The 23,638-nt window shown below is 46.0% G+C and overlaps 1 protein-coding gene across 3 annotated transcripts in view; it reads right to left on the reverse strand.

The window, feature by feature from the left end:
* Positions 1–1,293: 1,293 nt before the first annotated feature.
* The window catches only part of RGS21 (regulator of G protein signaling 21), a 302,653-nt gene continuing 280,308 nt past the window's right edge, over positions 1,294–23,638 (reverse strand). For all 3 annotated transcript variants that reach the window (XM_073592774.1, XM_073592776.1, XM_073592775.1), the window contains exon 4: positions 1,294–1,600. In XM_073592774.1, coding sequence (XP_073448875.1) covers positions 1,400–1,600 — 201 coding nt within the window. In that variant the 3' untranslated portion in view covers positions 1,294–1,399. The remainder of the gene's footprint in view (positions 1,601–23,638) is intronic.

Raw genomic sequence — 23,638 nt, forward strand, 5'->3', positions numbered from 1 at the left:
GTAACAGCATGTGGTTGAAAATTGTTTTTCTCCTGTATCTTACATGTTCCTCTTTAAGAACGCTTATAAACAAAAACGTGCCTAAACTCAGGTTACAGCTTTTACATGAGTTTGGAAACAGTTAGACCCCTTTAACGCTGAGGGCGTTTTGCAGGCGATATAGCGTTAAAAATAGCGCCTGCAATCCACCATCAAACAGCTGCTCCATTGTTTCCAGTGTGAAAGTCCGAGGGTGCGCTGGCAGGATGTCAGGAAAAGTCCTACCAGCAGCTTCTTTGGAGCAGTGAAGGAGCGGTGTGTTTACCGCTCCTCCACCGCTGCTCCCCATTGAAATCAATGGGGCAGCGCTGGGATACCGCCGGCAAAACGCCGCTAATGCGGTGCATTGCTGGCAGTTTTAACCCTTTCTCGGCCGCTAGCGGGGGGTAAAAGCACCCCGCTAGCGGCCGAAATGCGCCACAAATCCGACGGTAAAACACTGCTAAAAATAGCGGCATTTTACCGCGACGCTATAGACGGCTCGGTGTGAAAGGGGTCTTAGGCCTCATGTACACTGCTGCTGGTAAACGGACGTTCAGAGGGAGTTGGCTGCTTTTTTCAGCTGCCCCTGAACTCATCCAATGTTATCTTATGTGTACATGTACACAGGTTCATTTAATGTTGTTTTTAGGCAGTTGAGTTAAGAGGCCTTTTTTGGAAAGCAAAAAAATGAGTTCAGACGATGAGCTTAGAGGCATTTCAAGCGCGAAACACTTCTAAACGCGTCTAAAGGCGGTAACTCGCGTTTAGCCGCATTTCGTTTACAGAAGTTTTTCATTTTTGGCTATTTTGAAAGAAAAACAAAAAAAAAACATTTTTTAAACACTTCTAAACGCAAACGCGGCATGTAAATGCGGCAAAACGGACAATTTAAACGTGGGTTACTATCTGTCAAGTTAAATCATTCAGGAGAGGTTGTTAAAACGTCCCGTGTACATTAAGCCTAATAAGCATTTGGCATTTCAAATGCCTCTGAACGTCCATCCTGAACCCATTTTTCTGCGTTCCAAAAAATACTAGTATATATACCAGTAATACTAGTATATATCCTTTATAATAATAATCTGTAGCGTTATAAACCTTGTTTAAATGCTAATCCTCATTGCCTGTTGGCAATCATTGTCTGGTTTTGACTTACTTAGATATGGCGAATTTGCAATGCCAACAGGCTTTGTGCAATAACAAGGGATGTTGAACTAGAAATCAACTTTTACAAAAAAAATAAATAAAAATAAAACAAGACACAATACTGACAATTATGTTTATTTAAATATTTTTTTCAAAATACATCTTTCTAAATGACACTGACTAGTAAAATGATTTAATAATTACACTAAAGTATATGGTGCCACATTCATTATTAGAAGGATAACCACCTTTTTTGTCCATTATTTTCTTGCTTCTTCATCAACTCTTTATAATGTTCTGACCTTAAAAAACGAGGAAATGAGTCCTTTGCCATAAGGCACAAGATAAGTTCCTGAGCATTATCAAAACAATTAACTGTTGGCTGTGACATTTTCTGGGAGATCAGCTCTCTTGTTTTGTGGTCAATATTTACCTAGAGGAGAAAAAAAAAATACATGTTATAATGCCAGGGTATTACCTGACCTTTACTCATAAAGGAAATTAAATGTTGACTCCATCATTTTTATTATTATTTTAGCATGTTTGCTTGCAAGATACTATGCTCACATTCAAAATGAACAATAGCTTGCAAAAAAGAGCAGGTCAGATTTGATAAATGTAATAATAGTATAAAGACTAGGTCCGAGCACATAGGTCTCCTAAAGTTATTTCACACAGATGTTGAGGCTAAAGCTGGCCATACACTGTTCCAAGTTTTAATCTGTGTGTGGGCTCCCCTGCTCGACAGAAGTCGATTGTTTTATCAACTTCTGTCGAAGGGACATGTTGAAAAATTTTCCATCGATCGGTGGTTACAGCTGCTGATCTGTAAATTCTGACAGTGGCAGGTGGCACGGTCAGAATACAATGTCTCAGTGAGGATTGTGTGGATGGAAGAACCTGTCAGCTTTTGTGTCTGGAGACTGAATGAAAAAAACACTAATCGTGCATGGCCAGCCTAAAATGCTTCGGAAACTCCTATAGCTTAGTTAGCATTTCATGTATATTTTAGATGCTTTTCAGAGATGTTTTATTAAATGGAAAGGTGGCATTTTTCAAGCTTTGCAAGTCGCAATGCTTACCAAAGGTTGTAAGCAAGATCAAATTTAACCAAACGCGATGTGTGTACTGGACCAGCCTTTCTCAACCAGGGTGCTGTGGCATTCCGGCAGAGAAAGGTAGAGAAAGGCAGTCAGAGGAGTCTGAGCTCCCGATCCCCAGCTGAACTGTGCATACAGTATCTCACAAAAGTGAGTACACCCCTCACATTTTTGTAAATATTTTATTATATCTTTTCATGTGACAACACTGAAGAAATGAGGCTTTGCTACAATATAAAGCAGTGACTGTACAGCTTGTATAACAGTGTAAATTTGCTGTCCCCTCAAAATAACTCAACACACAGCCATTAATATCTAAACTGCTGGCAACAAAAGTAAGTACACCCCTAAGTGAAAATGTCCAAATTGGGCCCAATTAGCCGTGTGACTCGTTAGTGTTACAAGGTCTCAGGTGTGAATGGGGAGCAGGTGTGTTAAATTTGGTGTTATCGCTTTCACTCTCTCCTACTGGTCACTGGAAGTTCAACATGTCACCTCATGGCAAAGAACTCTATGAGGATCTGAAAAAAATAATTTTTGCTCTACATAAAGATGGCCTAGGCCAGTGATGGCAAACCTTGGCACCCCAGATGTTTTGGAACTACATTTCCCATGATGCTCATGCACTTTGCAATGTAGTTGAGCATCATGGAAAATGTAGTTCCAAATCATCTGGGGTGCCAAGGTTCGCCATCACTGGCCTAGGCTATAAGAAGATTGCCAAGACCCTGAAACTGAGCTGCAGCACGGTGGCCAAGACCATACAGAGGTTTAACAGGACAGGTTCCACTCAGAACAGGCTTCGCCATGGTCGACCAAAGAAGTTGAATGTACATGCTCAGCGTCATATCCAGAGGTTGCCTTTGAGAAATCGACGTATGAAGGCTGCCAGCATTGCTGCAGAGGTTAAGGGGTGGGGGTTTAGCTTGTCAGTGCTCAAACCATACACCGCATCAAATTCGTCTGCTTGGCTGTCGTCCCAGAAGGAAGCCTCTTCTAAAGATGATGCACAAGAAAGCCTGCAAACAGTTTGCTGAAGACAAGCAGACTAAAGACATGGATTACTGGATCCATGTCCTGTGGTCTGAGACCAAGATAAACTTATTAGGTTCAGATGGTGTCAAGCATGTGTGGCGGCATCCAGGTGAGGAGTACAAAGACAAGCGTGTCTTGCCAACAGTCAAGCATGGTGGTGGGAGTGTCATGGTCTGGGGCTGCATGAGTGCTGTCGGCACTGGGGAGCTACAGTTCATTGAGGGAACCATGAATGCCAACATGACTGTGACATCCTGAAGCCGAGCATGATCCCCTCCCTTTGAAGACTGGGCCGCATGCCAGTATTCCAACATGATAACAACCCCAACACACACCTCCAAGATGACCACTGCCTTGCTAAAGAAGCTGAGGGTAAAGGTGATGGAATAGCAGAGCATGTCTACAGACCTAAACCCTATTGAGCATCTGTGGGGCATCCTCAAATGAAAGGAGGAGGAGTGCAAGGTCTCTAACATCCACTAACTCTGTGATGTCATCATGGAGGAGTGGAAGAGAACTCCAGTGGCAACCTGTGAAGCTCTGGTGAACTTCATGCCTGAGAGGGTTAAGGCAGTGCTGTAAAGTGATGGTGGCCACACAAAATATTGACACTTTGAGCCCAATTTGGACATTTTCACTTACATTGTAGTAAAGTGTAATTTCTTCAGTTTTGTCACATGAAAAGATGTAACAAAATATTTACAAAAATGTGAGGGGTGTACTCACTTTTGTGAGATACTGTACATGTGTACATGTGTCTGTATGGGTGTGTGTGTGCGTATACATGTGTCTGTATGTGTGTGCATGTGTGTGTACATGCGTCTGTGTGAACATGTGTCTGCGTGTGTGTGTACATGTGCATATGTCTGTGTGAACATGTGTCTCTTTGTGTGTGTGCACATGTGTCTGTATGTGTACATGTGTCTATATGTGTGTACATGTGTGTGTACATGTGTTTGTGTGTGTGAACACGTGTCTGCATGTGTGTGTACATGTGCCTGTATGTGTGTGTGCGCGCGCATGTGTGTGTACAAGTGTCTGTATGTGAGTGTGTGTCAGGGCTGGCTCAGCCCTTCCTTCTCTGAGCTGGCCGCTCAGCTGTCGGCTAATTGCCAGCTCTCATTTTTTTTCCACAGTTAACCAGCTGTTGTGGATCTGCTCATCAGTCCCGCCTACTTAAAGATCTCCAGCTCACTTCATTCCTACCTTCACCTTGGTCACATCACAAGAAACCATCTCCTGCATTCCTGTTTAAAGACTGGCTTTGCTGACATCCCTTCTGGCTCTTTATCCTGCTTGCTGTTCCTCTACTTGGATCTTTGACTTCTGGCCTGGCTGATTACCCGATCTGGTTACTGAACTCTGGCTTGGCTGACTACCCGATCCGGTTACTGGACTGTGGCTATGCTTTGACTACCCTTACTCTATTTACCTTTTTATTTTTATTAATAAACAAGTGTGACTTTTCTGTACTTCTGTCTCGGTCTGGTTCATGGTTTCTGACAGTAGGCGAAGGCCACAAATTCAGAAGATAAAGTCAATCCACTTGTTGGTAATATTTTTTCCAGATTGGATGAGCAAGATCACCGCATGGATCACTTCGCCATGAGGTTACAAACGCTCCTGAGACGCATGGCTCACCTGGAATCCCCCACTGTGGCTGCTCCGGTACAACCTAATTTGCAGGCCGTCCCTGCTGCTGCGCCAGTCTCTGTGCAGGCATCCGCCTTGAGTATTACCTCTATAAGAGGTATGTCTGGTTCTGCCCCGCTTCCCCAGCGATTTGGGGGTGATCCAGCTCAATGCAGAGGGTTTCTCAACCAAGTTGAGATATACTTTGAGATGCTGCCCCAGGCTTTCCCACGGACAGAAGCAAAGTAGGGTTCATGATATCTTTGATTTCTGAGAGAGCCTTGGCCTGGGCTAACCCTCTATGGGAGACGCAAAAACCTGTTGTCTTGAGTTACCCTTAGTTTGTGGCCTCCTTTAAAAGGGTATTTGACATTCCTGCATGCTCCGCTTCTGCTGCCAAGTGCCTCATGTCCATCAAACAGAGTACGAGAGAGCAGAGGTTGCTTGGAACAATGAGGCCCTCATGGCTGCTTTTTCTCATGGTCTCTTGGATTCCATCAAGGATGAGATAGCAGCCCGAGATATACCCACTGAGCTGGAGAGCTTGATCTTGTTTACCATCCTCATTGACTCCAGACTCAGAGAACGACTTTCTTTTAAGGAGCGCTTGCGGAAGTCTCCTGTACATTTGCTTCCGAGCTTTGCAGTCCCACCCGTGCCTCCCTCACCTCCCATGCCTCCTGGTACTGAGTCGGTCAGTGGAGATGAACCCATGCACTTGGGCTTCACGCATCTCTCTGCGGATGAGAGAGCCTTTAAGGGGAGGGAGAGATTTTGCCTTTATTGTGGCCAGGCAGGTCACTTTTTGAAGTCTTGTCCTACCCGTCCTGCGAACACCCGAACCTTGAGGTCCTGTCATGGACAGACCTTAGGTGATGTTGTGTCGTCCCCAGTTACCCAGGATAAGCCCCTGGTTTCGGTCACCCTTTCTTGGGCTAAGTCTTCTATCGAGATACAGGCTCTAATCGACTCTGGGGCTGCAGGCCTGTTCATTGATGCTGCCTTTGTATCAAAGCACTCGATTCCACTGCAGCTGCGTGACATTACACTTGCCATTGAGGCTCTTGACGGGAGACCTCTACAGCCTGCCCAGGTGACTCATGAGATGGTTCCGTTGTCCATGGCCGTAGGGGCTCTTCACCATGAGATAATCCAATTCCAAGTGATTTTCTCTCCTAAGTTTCCGCTGGTTATTGGTTATCCTTGGTTACAGAGGCACAACCCCTCTTTTGATTGGCTCCATGCTGAGGTTCTATCCTGGTCACCACAATGCAGTGAAACATGCTTCCTGAAGGTAGCCAAGGTCCTGTGTACCTCTTCACTCTCCTCCCTGCCAGAGGAATACCGTGATTTTAGCGATGTCTTTGACAAAGGTCAAGCCGGTAGTTTGCCTCCACACCGGCCGTATGATTGCACAATTGACCTTCAGCCTGGTGCCACTCCCCTTCGTGGCCGGGTTTACCCTTTGTCGGTCTTGGAGGATAAAGCTATGGAGGAGTATGTTGCAGAGGCACTTTCTCTGGGTTTCATCCACAAATCCTCATCTCCTGCTGGTGCTGGTTTCTTCTTTGTGAAGAAGAGGAGCGGTGAACTGAGACCTTGTATTGATTACAGGGGTCTCAATCATTTCACGATTAAGAATGCCTACCCAATCGTGTTGATTACAGAGTTATGTGACCGACTCAAGGGTGCAACGGTTTTCACGAAGCTTGATTTGAGAGGGGCATACAATCTCGTGCGGATTAAGGAGGGCGACGAGTGGAAAACTGCGTTTAATACCAGAACAGGCCATTATGAGTATCTCGTAATGCCTTTTGGCCTTTGTAACGCCCCGGCAGTTTTCCAGGAATTTAATAACGATGTCCTCCGAGATTTGTTGCAGTTATGTGTGGTGGTTTATCTCGATGATATCCTCATATTTTCCAAGTCCCTGTAGAGCCACCACACAGATGTCTGATGTGTGCTTCATAAATTAAGAGAGAACAATCTCTATTGTAAACTGGAGAAGTGTGAGTTCCATCGGGAACAGGTTAAATTCCTGGCCTATGTCATTTCCACTGCTGGTTTTTCGATGGACCTAGAAAAACTTTCGGCAGTCTTACAGTGGCCTCGACCCATGGGGTTACGTCCTCTGCAGCGTTTCCTGGGTTTTGCCAACTATTATCGGAAGTTTATTCATAACTTCTCGTCTCTGGTCAAGCCCTCGACCGATATGACCAGAAAAAACGGTAACCCACAGAGTTGGTCTCCGGAGTCCAATAAGGCCTTTGAAAGTCTCAAGGCTGTCTTTGTTTCTGCTCCTATGTTGGCACATCCTGATCCTACGTTACCTTTTATCCTTGAGGTTGATGCTATTGAGACTGGTGTTGACGCCCTTCTGTCTCAACGTCCTACCTCTGAGAGTGCTATGCATCCTTGTGGCTACTTTTCCAAGAAATTGTTACCTGCCGAGTGCAATTACGAGATTGGTGACAGAGAGCTGTTGGCAATCATTTTAGCCCTGAAAGAATGGAGACATCTCCTTGAAGGTACCACTGTGCCAGTTCTCCTTCTTACTGACCATAAGAATCTCACATTCTTGTCTGAGGCTAAACGCCTCTCTCTCAGAAGGGCGCAATGGGTTTTTTTCTTGTCAAGTTTCAATTACATTGTCTCATTCTTACCCGGTACTAAGAATGTAAGGGCAGACGCCTTGTCACGACAATTTTCCTCCACTTCCAAGTTGGCGTCTGTTCCGGGTTCCTATGATTCCCCCTGATCGTATTCTGGCTACGGTTCCACCAGTCTTACTTCTCCATTGGGTGACAAAATTATTTTTTCATAAATTCTTTATGTAACAAGCCCCTTGCTCGCTCGGTTCCACTCTCCCGACACTCCTCCTGCAGCTATAGAATCAGATTGCAACGTCTGATGGTTCGGTCAGCTATGTGCCGTTCTAACCCAGTTGTGATAGCTCAGAACAAACACCAGGCAGGCTGTATGTAAGTTCAAACAGGAATCTATCTTTATTGACAGGAATACAGTCTTATTTATACAATAAAAGGAGGTGCACACCTCCTGCTCATATTACTCTAACAATATAGCTGTAACCTAATTAACCTAATTAACATGAGCTAATTAACTAATCCCTTTAGACAGCCTAGATGACTCAGACATGACCTTTAGGCCAGACTGGCCGTCTTGTAGTTCAGAAAACACAATCAACATAGACTCTTCTTCACACAATAGCAGAGTTAATTAACACAAACAATGGGGATCTAATGACTCTTAGATCCCATAGTAGACTTATTTACAATACACATTTTAGCAGACAACAGACAGACAGGTGTTGGAATTTACATCAGCATCTCCTAACAGTATCTGTCCCAGCATTATGAATCAGCCACTATTTCTAATATGGCAAATCCAGGGTCCCCAGAGTCTGTGTGTCCTGGGGGACCAGGACCCGAATCCACAGTAATACCACCTCAAGGGTCCCCAGGGATACAGCTCACAAGGAGCACCGTTCCCCCAAATGCAAGGGCCCATGATCGATCGGCAAGAGGCTAGCATACAGTTCCCTCCAAAAGTCTCTCTCCCGGCTAGGTCTGTCACACTTTATTTAAGGTAAACATGCAAAAACACAGAGACCACACCGGTCACATCACAATAAAGCAGACATTCCCCCAAGTCCCACAAGTAGATCTCCCTGAAAAGAGGGGGTCCCAACTATCAAGGGGAATCATATCATGTATTAATGTAACCAGAGATCCCTGCATCCTGCACAACCATTTTTTACAGCGAAATGCCGTTGTAAGTTTAGGGTACGTAGAACTAAAAAGAAAAAAAAAAGGGGAAAGATTTGAGCCTGTAAGAGAGCGGCTCAAAGAAAAAAAAATGAGGGCATAGCATATTATTGCTGAAAACTAGACAGTACAAGGAAAGAGAAAAAAGATGAGACAAGAAGTGCAGAGGAGGGGGGAGGGAAAAAAAAAAGGGGGGGAGGGGTTCTGCGGACGGGAATTGAAGAACGGGGAGCTGGTATCATCCTCCAGTCGCAGTCACTCCCCCCCCAGATGACCCCTTCAGGGATCCTGAGCCACCAGCCTTCCGTACTCTTCAGAATAATAGAATTCGTGCCAATAGAATCATTTTTTGGAAAATGTCTCGTGTAGGCCTTTCTCTGTGGCCACCAAGTCCTCCATTGCATGTATGTCCGCCACTCTTTTCAAATAACCCGCCACCGATGGAGGCTGCGTCTGTTTCCAATTCAAAGGGATGCAGCTCTTTGCCGCAGTGATCAAGAGCGGCAGTATAGATTTTCTATATCTCTTACTCGGTATCTCGTGGTGATGCAAAAGGAAGAGCTCAGGGGACATCGGCAACGTCTGGTCAGTGAATTTCTGGATGATGCGTTGTACCTCTGCCCAAAAGGGTTGTAAGATGCGGCAGGACCAAAAGACATGCAGGAGCGTTCCGATCTCCTCCCCGCATTTCCAACACATGTCCGAACATTGAGGGAACATCCTATGTATCTTCTCTGGTGTATAGTACCAACGGGACAGTATTTTGTATTCCGCTTCTTGTTGTCTTGCACATATGGAGGTCTTTTGGGTGAAAAGAATGATCCTGACTACCTGCTTCTCCGTCAATTGTATATCCAAATCACGCTCCCATCTGGAAATATAGGGAAGCCTATATTCCGGGGGCGGCGATACCAGTAGTTCATATGTCAGAGATATTACATGCCTCAACGGTGTCTGATCTTGGCATAGTGATTCGAAGGGGGTCAATTGTCTTTCATATGCGGCCGGGGTGGGCAGAGAGCCAATGAAGTGAGATAGCTGTACCTTTTGCCAGAAAGAGAGCCCATTCAGGGCCGGTTCATCCAATATTTGCTGCCTATTTCCCCATTGTCCATTACTGAGGAAGTTTCGTGCCTGTGATCGCTCACTCTGTTTCAAATCCCGAAATCTAGGATCATTGAGACCCGGAGTGAAAGCCGGATTGCCCACTACAGGGGTGAGTAGGGATGGGGGCGGTGCAACCGACAAGTCTTGGAAAACCTTCCAAGCTGTCTCTATTGTCACCCCCACCGTGGGGTGGTCTGAAATCTGTTTTGGTAAGGGTTTCTGGCACCAGGGTAACGATCCAAGGTGGGCTTCTGTTAGGGATTGTTCTATTTGTACCCATTGTTTCAGGGATCCGTGGAGGCACCAATCTAGTATACGGGTAAGATAGCAAGCCGTATGATAGAGAATGACGTCCGGTAGGTCCAAGCCTCCCTTCAACTTTGGGAGCCGGAGAACTTTCTGGGTTAACAGTGGCGGTTTCCGGGCCCATACAAAATGAACCATCACTCTGTTCATTGTTTTTAGGAAGGAGGGACGGCACCTGTATAGGTAAAGCTCGGAAGTGATATAACAGCCTAGGCAGGATATTCATTTTTATTATGCTGCAGTGACCGAACCAGGAGAACAGCCCCTGTTGCCACTCCTGTAGGTCTTTCTTTATGGCTGTTAGAGGAGGGAAGTTACAGAGGAAAAGCTCTTCTGTCTTACTGGACAGTAAGATCCTAAGGTATTTAATGTAGTTAGTCGCCCATTTAAAAGGAAAGTCTACCCGGAGCAACTCAGTTAGGGATGGAGGCAGAGAGGCAAACGCTTCCGATTTTTGGTAGTTAATACGGAACGACCATAAAGTCCCATATATCTTCAGTTCCTTAAGCAAGTTTGGAATAGAAACAAGGGGATTTGTCAGGAAAAAGAGCAGGTTGTCTGCAAATGCCGCAATTTTCAGGGACAACGTGGCATCAAGGCGAGGGCCCGTGATATTTGGGTTGTCCCTGACGAGACGCAAGAAAGGTTCAAGAGTAAGAATGAATATCAGGGGCGAAAAGGGACACCCCTGTCTTGTCCCATTTGTTATCCCAAATGGAGAGGAGAGATGGCCATTGACTTTGACCTGTGCCGATGGGCAAGAATAGATAGCTTGTACCCAATTCATCATGCGCTCCTTCAGGCCTAAACAGTGGAGGGTCTCAAACAGGAAAGGCCAGCTGACCCTGTCGAACGCCTTTTCGGCTTCCGTCGAGAGGAGCAACAGTGGGGTTTTTCGCGTCCGTGCAGCGTGGATAATGTTGATTGCTTTTGTAGTGTTGTTACCTGCCTCCCTTGTAGGTACAAATCCGACTTGGTTGGAGTGGATCAATTGTATTAGGTCGATCAAATGCATCGATAGAATTTTTGTAAAAATCTTTAGATCTACATTTAGCAATGAAATCGGCTGGTAATTTTGGCAGCGTAATGGGTCCTTGCCCTCTTTTGGAATCACAGTGCTGTGAGCCCTCAGTGCATCCCCAGGGAGGGGTGTCCCTTCTCCTGTTGCATTATATGCTGAGAGAAAATGAGGAGTCAACAGGTCCCCAAAGGTCCTGTAGTAAAGAAGTGAATAGCCATCCGGGCCCGGTGCCTTGCCTAGTTGCATGTGCTTTATTGCCATGGCCACCTCATTCACCAAGATAAGTTTCTCTAATTCGGACAACTCCACCTCCAAAAGACCATGGAGGCCAGACCTATGCAGGTATTCTCGGATGTTCCTCAGCACAGAGGATTTTTCTTCCTCAGATGTCGGGCTTGGGAGATTATATAAAGTTATATAATACTCCTGGAACAGTTTGGCGATACCTTCCGTAGTGTGGACTTTATTGTTATTGTCATTAAGAAGTTGAGAAATAAATGTGCGAGCCCTCTGAGCTCTTAAGGCCCGAGCTAACATTTTCCCGCATTTGTTACTGTTTTCATAAAAAGATCGTCGACATTCAGCTAAAGCTACAAGTTAGTGTAGTGCGACCTCTGCACAGTGTTCAGCTAAAGCTACAAGTTAGTGTAGTGCGTCCTCCTCACAGTGTTCAGCTAAAACTACAAGTTAGTGTAGTGTGACCTCTGCACAGTGTTCAGCTAAAGCTACAAGTTAGTGTAGTGCGTCCTCCTCACAGTGTTCAGCTAAAACTACAAGTTAGTGTAGTGCGAGCTCTGCACAGTGTTCAGCTAAAGCTACCTGTAGAAGGTTGGTGGTGTTTTCCTGATCCTATCACTACCGCAGGCAGCTAAATAAGCTACAAGTTAGTTTTTTGCAAGCTCTGCACAGTGTTCAGCTAAAGCTACCGGTAGAAGGTTGGTGGTGTTTTCCTTATCCTATCACAACCGCAGGCAGCTAAATAAGCTACAAGTTAGTGTAGTGCGTCCTCCTCATAGTGTTCAGCTAAAACTACAAGTTAGTGTAGTGCGACCTCTACACAGTGTTCAGCTAAAGCTACAAGTTAGTGTAGTGCGTCCTCCTCACAGTGTTCAGCTAAAACTACAAGTTAGTGTAGTGCGACCTCTGCACAGTGTTCAGCTAAAGCTACAAGTTAGTGTAGTGCGTCCTCCTCACAGTGTTCAGCTAAAACTACAAGTTAGTGTAGTGCGAGCTCTGCACAGTGTTCAGCTAAAGCTATCTGTGGAAGGTTGGTGGTGTTTTCCCGATCCTATCACTACCGCAGGCAGCTAAATAAGCTACAAGTTAGTGTAGTGCGTCCTCCTCATAGTGTTCAGCTAAAACTACAAGTTAGTGTAGTGCGACCTCTGCACAGTGTTCAGCTAAAGCTACAAGGTAGTGTAGTGTGTCCTCACAGTGTTCAGCTAAAACTATAAGTTAGTGTAGTGCGACCTCTGCACAGTGTTCAGCTAAAGCTACAAGTTAGTGTAGTGCATCCTCCTCACAGTGTTCAGCTAAAACTATAAGTTAGTGTAGTGCAACCTCTGCACAGTGTTCAGCTAAAGCTACTTGTAGAAGGTTGGTAGTGTTTTCCTGATCCTATCACTACCGCAGGCAGCTAAATAAGCTACAAGTTAGTTTTTTGCGAGATCTGCACAGTGTTCAGCTAAAGCTACCTGTAGAAGGTTGGTGGTGTTTTCCTGATCCTATCACTACCGCAGGCAGCTAAATAAGCTACAAGTTAGTTTTTTGCGAGCTCTGCACAGTGTTCAGCTAAAGCTACCTGTAGAAGGTTGGTGGTGTTTTCCTGATCCTATGACTACCGCAGGCAGCTAAATTAGCTACAAGTTAGTGTAGTGCGTCCTCCTCGCAGTGTTCAGCTAAAACTACAAGTTAGTATAGTGCGACGTCTGCACAGTGTTCAGCTAAAGCTACCTGTAGAAGGTTGGTGGTGTTTTCCTGATCCTATCACTACCACAGGCAGCTAAATAAGCTACAAGTTAGTGTAGTGCGTCCTCCTCACAGTGTTCAGCTAAAACTACAAGTTAGTGTAGTGCGACCTCTGCACAGTGTTCAGCTAAAGCTACCTGTAGAAGGTTGGTGGTGTTTTTCTGATGCTATCACTACCGCAGGCAGCTAAATAAGCTACAAGTTAGTTTTTTGCGAGCTCTGCACAGTGTTCAGCTAAAGCTACCTGTAGAAGGTTGGTGGTGGTTTCTTGATCCTATCACTACCGCAGGCAGCTAAATAAGCTGCAAGTTAGTGTAGTGCGTCCTCCTCATAGTGTTCAGCTAAAACTACAAGTTAGTGTAATGCGACCTCTGCACAGTGTTCAGCTTAAGCTACAAGTTAGTGTAGTGCGTCCTCCTCACTAGTGTTCAGCTAAAACTACAAGTTAGTGTAGTGCGACCTCTGCACAGTGTTCAGCTAAAGCTACAAGTTAGTGTAGTGCGTCCTCCTCATAGTGTTCAGCTAAAACTACAAGTTAGTGTAGTGCGTCCTATGCACAGTGTTCAGCTAAAGCTACCTGTAGAAGGTTGGTGGTGTTTTACTGATCTTATCACTACCGCAGGCAGCTAAATATGCTACAAGTTAGTTGTTTCTGAGCTCTGCACAATGTTCAGCTAAAGCTACCTGTAGAAGGTTGGTGGTGTTCTCATACTACAGGCAGGCAGTTGATTTTGCTAGCTGCAGTATCAGTATATATATATATATATATATATATATATATATATATATATATATATATATCCCAGCTTAGTGCAGCTACAGGCCATTAGTATGTCTGGAAGGCCAACAAGGAGAGGCAGACAGTCACAAGCCAATAAAAGAGGGCAAGCAGGCTCTGTGTCTAGAGGCAACAGTGCTGGTCGTGGAGACAGTGCATCCTCATCAGCACGTGGCCGTGGGACACGCTTGGCCTTTTTTTCGGCAGCTGGCCGTGTTGAGCCGCAACATGCGGAAGACTTGGTCGAGTGGATGACCAAGCCGTCCTCATCCTCCTCATCCTCTCTCACTAATGCTCAGGGTAAATTGTCTGGCAAAGCAGCTGCCAACGCGGCCTCTTCCCTCGGCTCAATGGCATCAGTTACTCCTTCCCTAGCCCCACTGTCCCCCTGAGGAGTCCCTCGAACTGTTTGACCGCAGTGTTGGGTACATGCTCAAGGAGGATGCCCAGCGTTTAGAAGGCTCTGATGATGATACTGAGCTAGATGAAGGCAGTAACGTGAGCACGGACAGAGAGGGTGCCCAAAAAGGACAGCAATCTGGCAGTCATGCTCCCCCTGCTGCAGCATACTGCCAGGTTTGCTCCAGTGATGAGAAAGAGGGGATGATGAGGTCACTGACACAACGTGGGTGCCTGATAGGAGAGAGGAGGAGGAGGAAGCACATCACCAACGAGGCAAGATGCCATCCAGGGGCCAGCCTAAGGGCAGCACACTGACTGCATCACACCGCAAAGCTCCGCATGTGCAGGGCTGTCTCTGAGCGTTATTCTAAAAGTTCTTTGGTGTGGGCTTTTTTTGAGAGGATTGCATCAGATAGCACCGCTGCTATTTGCAACATATGTCTCAAGCGTATCTCGCGTGGCCAAACCCCCCGCTTGGGCACCACATGCTTGACCAGACATATGTTGACCTGCCATGCAGTTCATTGGCAAGCGTATCTAAAAAACCCACACCAAAGAACAAAGAGGACCTCTCCTTGCTCCTCATCAGCTGAGATCTCCAAAACCCACTATACCTTCAGTCCTCTGTGAGACCTGCACTGAGAGAAATTAAGGTGTAGAATTAGGTGTGTCACAGCCAAGTACTTGTGGGCAATCTGCTTTCGGTACACCGACGTCAGATTGTACCAGGCAAATTTCCCTGCCCCAGCTGCTGCACCGCCGAAAGAAGTTCGCTCCCAGCCATCCACATGCCCAGCGGTTGAATGCTAGCTTGGCAAAATTGCTAGCACTTCAACTGCTACCTTTTTAGTTGGTAGACTCTGCCCCTGTGAGTTTGTGGAATGTGCGGTTCCTCAGTGGCAGGTAACCAAACGCCACTTTTTCTCACGGAAGGCGATTCCGGCTCTCTACCGGCATGTGGAAGGCAATGTCTTGGCCTCGCTGGACAGGGCGGTCAGCAGTAAGGTGCATATTACCGCTGACTCATGATCCAGCAGGCATGGACAGGGACGCTACCTAAGTTTCACGGTGTATTGGGTCACTCTGCTGGCAGCTGGGAAGGATGCAGGACAAGGTGCAGTAGTGTTGGAGGTTGTTCCGCCACCACGCCTACAAAATGCCACTACTAATGATTGTGACAAACCTCTCTCCTCCACCCCCTCCTCTTCTTCTTCCTCCATGGCCTCTTCCTGTGCTTTGTCGGTGCTCCGTAGGCATTCAAGGGGCTATGCAAGTACGCAGGCCAAAAGATGCCATGCGGTGCTTGAGCTGGTGTGCTTGGGGGACAGGAGCCACACTGGGGCAGAGGTTCTGTTAGCTCTGCAGGGGCAGGTTCAGAGGTAGTTTATGCCACGCCAACTTAAGGCAGGAATGGTGGTTTGGAACAATAGCGCCAACCTCCTCTCTGCCCTCTGACAGGGACAACTGACCCATGTGCCCTGTTTGGCTCACGTCCTTAACTTGGTGGTGCAGGTACCCGGGCTTACAGGATGTCCTGAGGCAGGCCAGGAAAGTCTGTGTGCATTTCCGCCGGTCATATAATGCCAGTGGTCGGCTGACAGACCTCCAAAAGAAGTTTAACCTGCCCAAGAACCGCCTAATCTGTGACATGCCCACCAGGTGGAACTCAATGTTGGCCATGCTGCAGCGGCTGCACACAAAGCAGAGGGCCATCAATGAGTACCTGTGCGACTATGGCACCAGGACAGGGTCAGGGGAGCTTGGTTTTTTCCCCATGCCAGTGGGCCATGATCAGGGATGCATGCACTGTCCTGTCACCATTTGAGGAGGTTATGAGGGTGGTGAGCAGTGACAGTGCATACATCAGTGACACTGTCCCCCTTGTCCACCTGTTGGAGCACATGCTGCGTGGAATAATGGACAGGGCACTTGAGGCAGAACAGAGGCAGGAAGAGGAGAACTTCCTTAGCTCTCAAGGCCCCCTTTATCCAGACAGTGTTCCTGCGTGCCCGCCGATCACACAGGAAGAGGATGAAGAGGAGGAAGAGGAGGAGGATTGTGTCAGTATAGAGGTGGAGCCTGGCACTCAGCATCAGCAGCAGTCTTTAAGGGATCAGTCCCAAGAAACACATGGACTTGTACGTGGCTGGGAGGAGGTGGCTGCGGACCATGTCGTCCTTAGTGACCCAGAGGACTCCGGACCGAATGCCTCAGCAAACCTACGCTACATGGCCTCCCTGATACTGCAAAGCCTGTGGAAGGATCCTCATATTCGTGGTATCAAGGAGGGGGGATCGTTACTGGCTGGCAACCCTCCTTGATCCACGTTACAAGGGTAAGGTTGCGGACCTTATCTTGCCACCGCAGAGGGAGCAGAGGATGAAACATCTTCGGGAGGCCTTGCAGAAAGGTCTGTGCAACATGTTCCCAGAGACTGGGTGGTTACAAACTCCTGTTTCTGGACAACGTGTTGCTGAGGCTTCGGTCAGTCAAAGAAAGAGCGGTGGAGAAGGTGGCCGTCTGACTGATGCGTTCAGACAATTTTTTAGTCCGCAGCCCCAAGGTATGATCGGTTCCAGCAACCATCGCCAGCGTCTGTTTTACATGGTGCAGGAATACCTAGGGGCAAGATCTGACTTGGACACCTTTCCCACCAAAATCCTCTGGGTTACTGGGTCTTGAGGATGGATCACTGGCCAGAGCTTGCACAGTATGCAATTGAGCTACTGGCCTTTCCTGCATCGCACATTCAGTGCTGCTGGAGGCTTTGTAACCGGTCACAGGGTGCGTCTGTCCACCGACTCGGTCGATCGACTGACCTTCATAAAAATAAATCAGTCTTGGATCACCACCAGCTACCAAGCACCTGATGCTGATGTAACCGAATATTTTTTTTTGAAATGTCAGATCCCTTCAAAGACTGCCTATTCTGATGCTGAGTGACTATCCTGTTATGCTGAGTAATTATCCTCTTCCTCCTCAATGATCATGCTGATAGCTTGTAAGAACATTTTTGGTTCTGGGCGCCGCCACCAGTGCCTAAGGCCCAATTTTTAAGCCCCTGTTTAACAAGGGCATGTAATTACAATTTTTGATGCAATTCTTTGCAGCAGGGCTAGTTCCTGTGCTCCAACTAGAGTATCTGTGAGGGGTTGCAGTGTTGTGGCACCAGCACCAGTGCCTAAGGCCCAATTTTTCAGCCCCTGTTCAACAGGGACATGTAATTAGAATTCTTGATCTAATATTTCACAGCAGGGCCCGTTTCTGCGGCCACCAAGATGAACTGTGAGGACTTACAGTGTTGTGGCACCAACACCACCACCACCACCACCAAAGGCCCAATTTTTCAGCCCCTGTTTAACAGGGGCATGTAATTACAATTCTTGATTGAATATTTCACAGCAGGGCACGTTTCTGCGCCCACCAAGAGTAACTGTGAGGACTTACAGTGTTGTGGCACCAGCAACACCACCACCATCACCAAAGGCCCAATTTTTCTGGCCCTGTTCAACAGGGGCATGTAATTACAATTCTTGATCTAATATTTCACAGCAGGGCCTTGTGAGGGCTTACAGTGTTGAGGCCACAACAACACCTAAGGCCCAAATTTCTGCTGAGTATATAGGGCAGGCCCCTACTTTCAAACATCCAACTTGCAAACAACTCCTACTTGCAAACGGAAGGAGACAACAGGAAGTGAGATGAAATCTACCCCATAGGAAGGGAAATTCTCTCCTGTAAGAGTCAATATGGAAAAAACGTTTCTCCTTTCCACTGATGCTTTATCACCAATCCTTGTTTCACTAAAAACCCCAAATTTTCAAAAAACATTTGTCATTGGGACCAAAAGTGAGGTGAAATCTTCTGAAGAGGAGCACAGACAGCAAAACAAACGTCACAGGGGTGATAACCCTTCCCTATGTTTTCCAAAAAGCTTAAAAAGAGATTTTTTGGCTGGAGCTACACTTTAAAAATGTACCAGTTCAAAATTACAAACAGATTCTACTTAACAACAAACCTACACTCCCTGTCTTGTTTGCACCGCCTGTATACTGCTGTTCATAGTATATAGGGCCTGGGGGCCCCACGCCTTTCCTTTTTTTAATTTGGGTGCGGGGTTCCCCTTAATATCCATACAAGACCCAAAGGGCCTGGTAATGGACTGGAGAGTACCCATGCCGTTTGTCTCACTGATTTTCATCCATATTGCCAGGACCCGACATTACATTAAAGCCGCAAGCAGTTTTAAATTACTTTTTTACCTTTAAAAATGTCATTTTGTGCAGGGACTGTTCTAAGCACGGGAAACACGCGCCACTTTACAGGCATACTATAGACACACCCCAGGTACGATATTTAAAGGAATATTTCACTTTTTTTTTTTTTTTTACTTTAAGCATCATTAAAATCACTGCTCCCAAAAAAACGGCCATTATTAAAAGTTTTTTTGCATTGATACATATTCCCTGGGGCAGGACCCGGGTCCCCAAACCCTTTTTTGAACGTTCGTGTCCCATAGACGTCAATGGGGTACTAACGTTTGTGCAAATTTTTGGTCCATTCGCAGGTTCTGGGGTGGTGTTCAGCTCATACCTAGTGTGCATGTGTCTGTACGTTTGTGTGTGTATACATGTGTCGGTATGTGTATGTACATGTGTCTGTATATGTGTGTGTGTACATGTGTTTGTATGTGTGTGTGCATTTGTGTGTACATGTGTCTGTATGTGTGTGTGCATGTGTCTGTATGTGTATATATGTGTCTGTATGTATGTGTGTGTGTGAACCGGTGTCTGTATGTGTGTGTACATGTGTCTGTATATGTGTGTGTGTGTACATGTGTTTGTATGTGTGTGTGCATTTGTGTGTACATGTGTCTGTATGTGTGTATGCATGTGTCTGTATGTGTGTGTGCGTTAAAATACATAATTTCGTTCTGATATATTTGTTATGTTACATTAATTTGTTTTTGGATAATTCGTTATTATTCGTAGAGTGTTGATATTCGTTATACTGAATCTCGAATAATGTCGAATTCATTCGTTATATCCGCTATAATTTCTTTCGTATTAGTTGAAATTAGATATTTATGTATATATATTGATTTGTGATAATGATTCGTAGTTTGGAAAGTCGTTTGTTTATTGAATCTATTAACACACACAATGACAATATCTCTTCTCCTCTGCTCAAATACAATACAATACCCTTCTCACTCGGTTCTCAGGAATGCACTTTGCCAGTAAGCCAACCTCCAGCACAAAATTAATCAGCTGATTGGACTGTAAGATTGACTTTGAGTTGACCTTTTGTTTCATTAGATCTTTAACGAACTACCGAATCATGTCGAATGCATTCGTTATATTTGCTATAATTTCTTTCGTATTAGTTGAAATTCATTATTTTTTTATTCGGACATTTGGATGCATCCAAATGTCCGAAAGATGCAAAATTCGGCCGAATTTCGATTCGTTACGAAGCGAATTGCACATGTCTATTTTTCAATGGCGATTAGGGAGCTTTATTTATCCAGTGTTGTTTATGAATGGCACGGGATAAAAAGATGTCAGGTGGCTGATCTGGCCAGTAATTTCTGTGTACCAACCTGTCATTTAGACAGTTCCATACACACAGACACTGTAGCAAGTTGATCCAAGGGACTGGGTACCATGTGATAGCTGTGATTGATCATCACAGTGATCAAATGGTACTACTTAGAGTGCTAATTCCTCCCCTTCCCCTTACAACAGGGGAGGGAGAGCGATCAAGTAATTGTGAATGAGACAAATAGGAATGCACCTGCAGATTCATTCATTTTGTTGCAGTGACAGAAGGATCAATTTCATTGGAAGAGCTGCACTTGCAGGGGCAGCTAGGTGGAGCTGTTGCACAGCTTTTTGGCACAAAAGTCAGTGTTGGGACAGCGTGGTGTGATAGGGAGTGTGAGAGCAGAGAGCAGAGGACCGGACCCCCCACCCCCGAGAGCAGCAACGCGGCGAACCGGTCCCACCCCGACCGGACCGGACCCCCCACGACCGGACTGGACTGCCCCCCACGACTGTGAGCAGGAGCAGATGACCCGGGACCTACAGCAGGACAGCAGAGCAGGACATCGCAGTGGTGGAGCAGGAGTACTAGGGACAGGATCACCCCACAGACGCAGACAGAGGAGGAGGGAGGACATCCAGCAGGACCGGGAGGTGGAAAGCTGACAGGGAGAGGCGACGGGTAAGTGAACTGCAGACCGCAGGAGAGAGTGTGAGAGACTGATTGGAGAAGTGGGACTGAAGGTTACTGACTGCTAGTGTCAGATTACAAGGGGAGGCTGTGCAGAGTGACAGAGACACAAACTACAAAACCTGACTGACAGTGTATTGTGAGTACCTGTGTATTGTGAGTACCTGAGTATTGGGAGTATTGTGAGTACCTGAGTATTGTGAGTACCTGAGTATTTTGAGTACCTGTGTATTGGGAGTATTGTGAGTACCTGAGTATTGGGAGTATTGTGAGTATCTGTGTATTGCGAATACCTGAGTATTGGTTGTATTGGGAGTACCTGAGTATTGGGAATATTGTGAGTACCTGAGTATTGTGAGTACCTGAGTATTGTGAGTACCTGAGTATTGTGAGTACCTGAGTATTGTGTGTGTGTTTTGTGAGTACCTGAGTATTGTGTGTGTATTGTGAGTACCTGAGTATTGTGTGTGTATTGTGAGTACCTGTGTATTATGAGTATCTGAGTAGTGTGTGTGTATTGTTAGTACCTGAGTGTTGTGTGTATTGTGGGTACCCGAGTATTGTGTGTGTGTATTGTGAGTACCTGTGTATTGTGAGTATCTGAGTAGTGTGTGTGTGTATTGTTAGTACCTGAGTGTTGTGTGTATTGTGATTATACCTGGGTATAGTGAGTGCCTGAGTACCTGTGTATTGGGAGTATTGTGAGTGCACATGGACTGTGAGTACACGAGTGCTGTGAGTGCACGTGGACTGTGAGTGCACATGTGTTGCGAGTACCTGTGTATTGTTGAGTATTAGTGTCAGGAAGCTAGTTGTTAGTTAATGTGGATAGAGTATAACCCCCCAATCCCCATTAAATTAGTGGGTACGATGCCTGGTTGGTGTGGAGATGCGACTCGGTGTACATCTTGCAGCATGTATGTGTTTCTTGATCATCCAATCGAGGGCAAATACTGCTGTGCAAAATGTAAGCACATCATTTCCCTGGAAGCCCAGGTTCTGAATCTAGGGAAGCAACTGTCAACACTGAGAAGTCCTTCCATACTAAAGGAGAGTTGGGATTGTACCAGGCAGGTCCTGGCAGGGGCCAGCACAGAGGCGGGTAGAGATAAAGAGGGGCAGACACCAAAGCAGAGTAGATGGGTGACAGTCAGGAAGGATAGAAGGGAAAGATTCAGGGAGGCCAGCCCTGGGCTGGAACATCCCAATAAGTGCACCCCGTTGGGTGACATTGGTGAAACCAGTCAGGGACCAGCACTGCTGGAGCTGAGTGACTTCCCTAGCTACCAGGAAAATTACTCCTCCAATGAGGGTGGGAGTAAAGCCAAGGGAAGGGAAAGACAAATTCTGTGGGTAGGGGACTCAATTCTTAGAAGGACAGAGAGGGTAATCTGTCACAAAGACCTGAAGCGCCAAACTGTATATTGTTTACCGGGTTCAGCACATCACGGATCTGGTGGACAGATTACTGGGAGGGGTTGAGGAAGACCCAGTTGTCATGGTGCACATTGGCACCAATGACAAAGTCAGAGGAAGATGGAGTGTCCTAAAAAACGAACGGGACTGAGGAACTAAATTGAGGAAAAGGACCTCCAAGGTAGTATTCTCGGAAATACTACCGGTACCTTGAGCCACACCAGAAAGGCAGAGGGAGATTAGGAAAGTAAACAAGTGGCTGAGGAGCTGGTGTAGAAAAGAGGGGTTTGGGTTCCTGGAGAACTGGGGCGACTTCTCAGTCGGTTACCAGCTCTATAGAAGGGACGGACTGCACCTAAATGGGGAAGGTGCAGATCTGCTGGGAGTGAAGATGGCCGAAAAGTTAGAGGGGCTTTTAAACTAGGCGAAAGGGGGGAGGGTTCAGAGGTAGAGATAGTCAGCGCGGAACATATTCCAGAGGGTAGTAGTGGTAGGTTGACTAAAGCACCTAAACCCGAGGTAAGTATAGTAACAAGTCCTATTTGCAACACCAGAGCACCCAATAAGGAGACAGTATGCGACCGGTCTAATCTACGTGGCATATTGACCAATGCCAGGAGTCTGGCGGACAAGAAGGGAGAACTAGAGCTACTGTTTAGGATTTAGATTTTGTATGAATTACAGAAACTTGGTTCTACAGCTCCCACAGTTGGCTGGCAACTATTCAAGGGTATTCCCTATATTGCAGGGATAGAGAGAGTAAAAAAGGGGGAGGGGTATGCCTGTATATCAAAAATGATGTACAAACCAATGTGAGAGATGACATCACTAAGGGAGCAAGGGAGGAGGTGACATCCTTATGGGTAGAGCTACAAAGGGAGGAAACTAAAGTAGAAAGTAATATTGGGAGTATGCTATAGGCCACCTAACCAGATGGAGGAGGCGGAGGCGGACCTCCTATCACAATTTGGATTCGTGGCAAGAATGGGAAGTGTCATTATAATGGGGTATTTTAAGTATCCAGACATAGACTGGGTGGAAGGAACTGCGCATTCATCTAAGGTTCGCCAGTTCCTAAATGTCTTGCAGGACAATTTCATAGGTCAGTTGGTAAATGCACCAACTAGAAACAAAGCGTTACTAGACCTACTAATTACCAATAAAGACCTGATCACGGATGTGGAAATACGGGGCAATTTAGGAAACAGCAATCACAGGTCAATTAGTTTTAGTATAAATCACACAAAGAGGAAACATAAGGGGAATACAAAGACACTAAATTTCAAAAGAGCCAACTTCCCTAAACTAAAGCCTTGCTAGAAGATAATAATTGGGATCAAATCTTAGGAACAAAGAACACAGAGGAAAATGGGTATGCTTTAAGAGCATAATAAATAAGGGCATTAGCCAGTGCATCCCAATAGGAAATACATTTTAAAAGAGCTAATAAAAGTCCTGGGTGGCTTAACTCCAACATAAAACTGCATATAAAAGCAAAGGAGAAGGCCTTCAAAAAATACAAGGCTGAGGGTTCATCATTAGCATTTCAACTTTACAAGGAATGTAACAAGAAATGTAAGGGTGCAATCAGGGCGTCTAAGATAGAACACGAAAGGCACATATTCCATAGTTACATAGTAGGTGAGGTTGAAAAAAAGACCATCAAGTCCAACCTATGTGTGTGATT

Source organism: Aquarana catesbeiana, linkage group LG07 (genome assembly GCF_042186555.1).
Source record: "Aquarana catesbeiana isolate 2022-GZ linkage group LG07, ASM4218655v1, whole genome shotgun sequence".
NCBI lineage: Eukaryota > Metazoa > Chordata > Amphibia > Anura > Ranidae > Aquarana > Aquarana catesbeiana.